The sequence below is a fragment of the Plectropomus leopardus genome, unplaced genomic scaffold, assembly GCF_008729295.1.
Source record: "Plectropomus leopardus isolate mb unplaced genomic scaffold, YSFRI_Pleo_2.0 unplaced_scaffold16341, whole genome shotgun sequence".
Classification (NCBI taxonomy): Eukaryota; Metazoa; Chordata; class Actinopteri; order Perciformes; family Serranidae; genus Plectropomus; species Plectropomus leopardus.
Genome location: NW_024617546.1, coordinates 1 through 2,403, shown reverse-complemented (window position 1 = coordinate 2,403; position 2,403 = coordinate 1). Strand labels below are relative to the sequence as shown.

Here is a 2,403-nt window from a genome sequence, read left to right as displayed (position 1 = left end):
ATTATTATTGTTATTATTTAACATTCATGATTAAGAGACAAAATAACCAGATTATTATGTTACAAAAATATCTAATAAAATATTTAGATTGTTTTTGTTTATTTTAAAGCAATTTTCTTGTAACGTTTCTCTACTATTTGATGCTCATTTTTGGGCCATGTCTAATAATAATAAGAATAATTCTTATTCTACTTAATTTCATTATTACTATTAAATATCCATGCATAAGAGACTAAATTCACACATTAAATAAGACAAAAAATTCTGGTGCTGTGTGTACCTGGTGCAGATGACCTCCTGGGAGCTGGGAGCAGCCGGCAGCTCTTTCAGCAGATTGTTGGAGAGATCCAGAGTCTGCAGGTGCAGGAGACCCCAGGGCACCACGGAGGGCAGAGCTGCCAGGCTGTTAGAGGACAGATCCAGGTCGGTGATACGAGACGAGACGTCCATGAACCAGTCCAGCTCCAACCAGGGCAGCTGCAGACCGCTCCAACACACAGAGACACTCTGCACACACACACACACACACACAGCATGATGTCAGGAGGACGGCTGAGAGCTGCCTGACCAGTACAACTAAAGCATTATGAACTCAGACCTTCTCTCCCTCTGTGTTGGAGGTTTCCTGCAGTTTGAGTCTGAGGAGGTGTTTGCTGAAGGCTGGATGGTCCATCAGCGTGTACGAGGAGAACCCCGCTCCGTTCTGCAGCAGGAAGCAAGCGATCTCCTCATTACCTGCGACACAAAACACGATGGTCACCTCGTGTTCACAGCACCAGAAGTGGACACTGTTAACTAAACATCTGTCACATCTCCAACACCTCTGCAACTTCACAGCTTTGTCACACACGCTTTCGTCTTGCAGGGGTTCAGCATTTGTCGAAATTATGTCTTGAGGTTACAGTGCAGCTACACACACACACACACACACACACACACTTTAGTCTGTGTGTGTAGCGCCCCATGATTGAGCTGTGATTGGTCAGCCAGAGAAGGATCAGGATTACAGGGCAGATTTATGCTGCTGCTGCTGCTACCATCTGCTGTTTGAAACTGTGCAACAATTAAGAAGCCCAACAGTAATAATGTTAAATTAATCAAGGTGTGCGATGGTGCATAAAATAACAGTCACTGCAAATAATAGAGAGAAGCTGCTGCAACCGACAGGCTATCATAGTGATTAATGAAGCAAACTGAGTATGGAAATGTTTGTTAAAACTCTGAAACCTGGGAAGAAGGCAAAGAGCAACTTCAGAAGAAAAAAAAAAAAGCAAGAAATTATTATAAAACTGCAAAAACATTACCTGAAAATTAGTTTTTTAAAAAAAGAAAAAGCAAACAAGCAAATGACGTGGAAAAGGTTCATTAAAATGATTATTCTGTAACATAATTTTAAATATGTCATTATGATAATTATAAATGTAGTTTTTCCCTAGACATTTTGCCCTAGCCTTTAAAAAAATCATCTTCTAAATCTACTAATTTTGGGGAATTTGTGCTACATTTCTGACCAAGTCGCTTACTACCTTTTTCCTCATGTATCTGAAAGAAAACCTTCCAATCTGCTTGTGATTCATAGGTTTAAATACTTGTGAGAGGCAGGACAAGATAAATGATGTCGCTGCAGGTTTCAGAAGGTTAAGGCTGACAGTCTGGTGTTATTTTTAGGATTTTGTACGAGTTTGCTGTGATAGTACAGATGATATGTGAAGCGTACTATCGTGTGTCTCCCTACCTGCTCGTGCAGCGGCGTACAGCGGGAGCCCCGTGATGACGGCAAACTCATCGCTGTGGATGGCGCAGTCTTTGGCGTCAGCCTCGTAGCCGTGGACCAGCAGCCGGACCACGTCCAGGTGGCCCTGCTGACAGGATGTAGCCAACATCCAGTTCAGCAGGTCTCTCCTCAGACACGGACCTGAAAGAAAGCCGGAGATGCAACAACAGACAAGCAAAGTCAGTCATTTCTCTTAATTAACAACCACACAGACTGAACTGCAGAGCTTAAACGATATTTTCATTAAGGATTAAGGAAGCATGTTCAAAACATTAGCAGCTTTATTTCTATTGCAGCCACCACACTGGCCATCATTATTTCCTATCCAAGGTGACGTAGGCAGGAAAGACAAGCCCCGTATACATCAGGTATGAGGGATTTCTGGGAGCTGACAGTCCATGATTTCACAGAGGAATTGTGGATTCAAAACTTCCCGATGACCCGCTCAGCTTTCTCAGAGTTATGATGCAATAACACCTCTTGCAGCTCCTGCAGCATCATCTTTTTATTGATTTATTTTTAGATATATACATATTTTTTTTTCTAGACTGTTGAGTGGGTGGCACCTTGTAACTTTATGTTTTATCTTATCTTATCTTATCTTATGAGGGAGCCAGTTCATCCATAGC

General features: G+C 42.0%; 1 protein-coding gene across 1 annotated transcript; it reads right to left on the bottom strand.

Moving 5' to 3' along the window:
• Positions 1 to 271: 271 nt before the first annotated feature.
• Positions 272 to 1,915, bottom strand: LOC121964607 (leucine-rich repeat serine/threonine-protein kinase 1-like; the record flags this gene model as incomplete). The annotated part of the gene is made up of 3 exons (XM_042514810.1): positions 272 to 507; positions 599 to 735; positions 1,736 to 1,915. Coding segments are annotated over 3 exons (553 nt in total), but the record flags the coding sequence as incomplete, so codon positions are not given.
• Between the last annotated feature and the right edge of the window lie 488 nt (positions 1,916 to 2,403).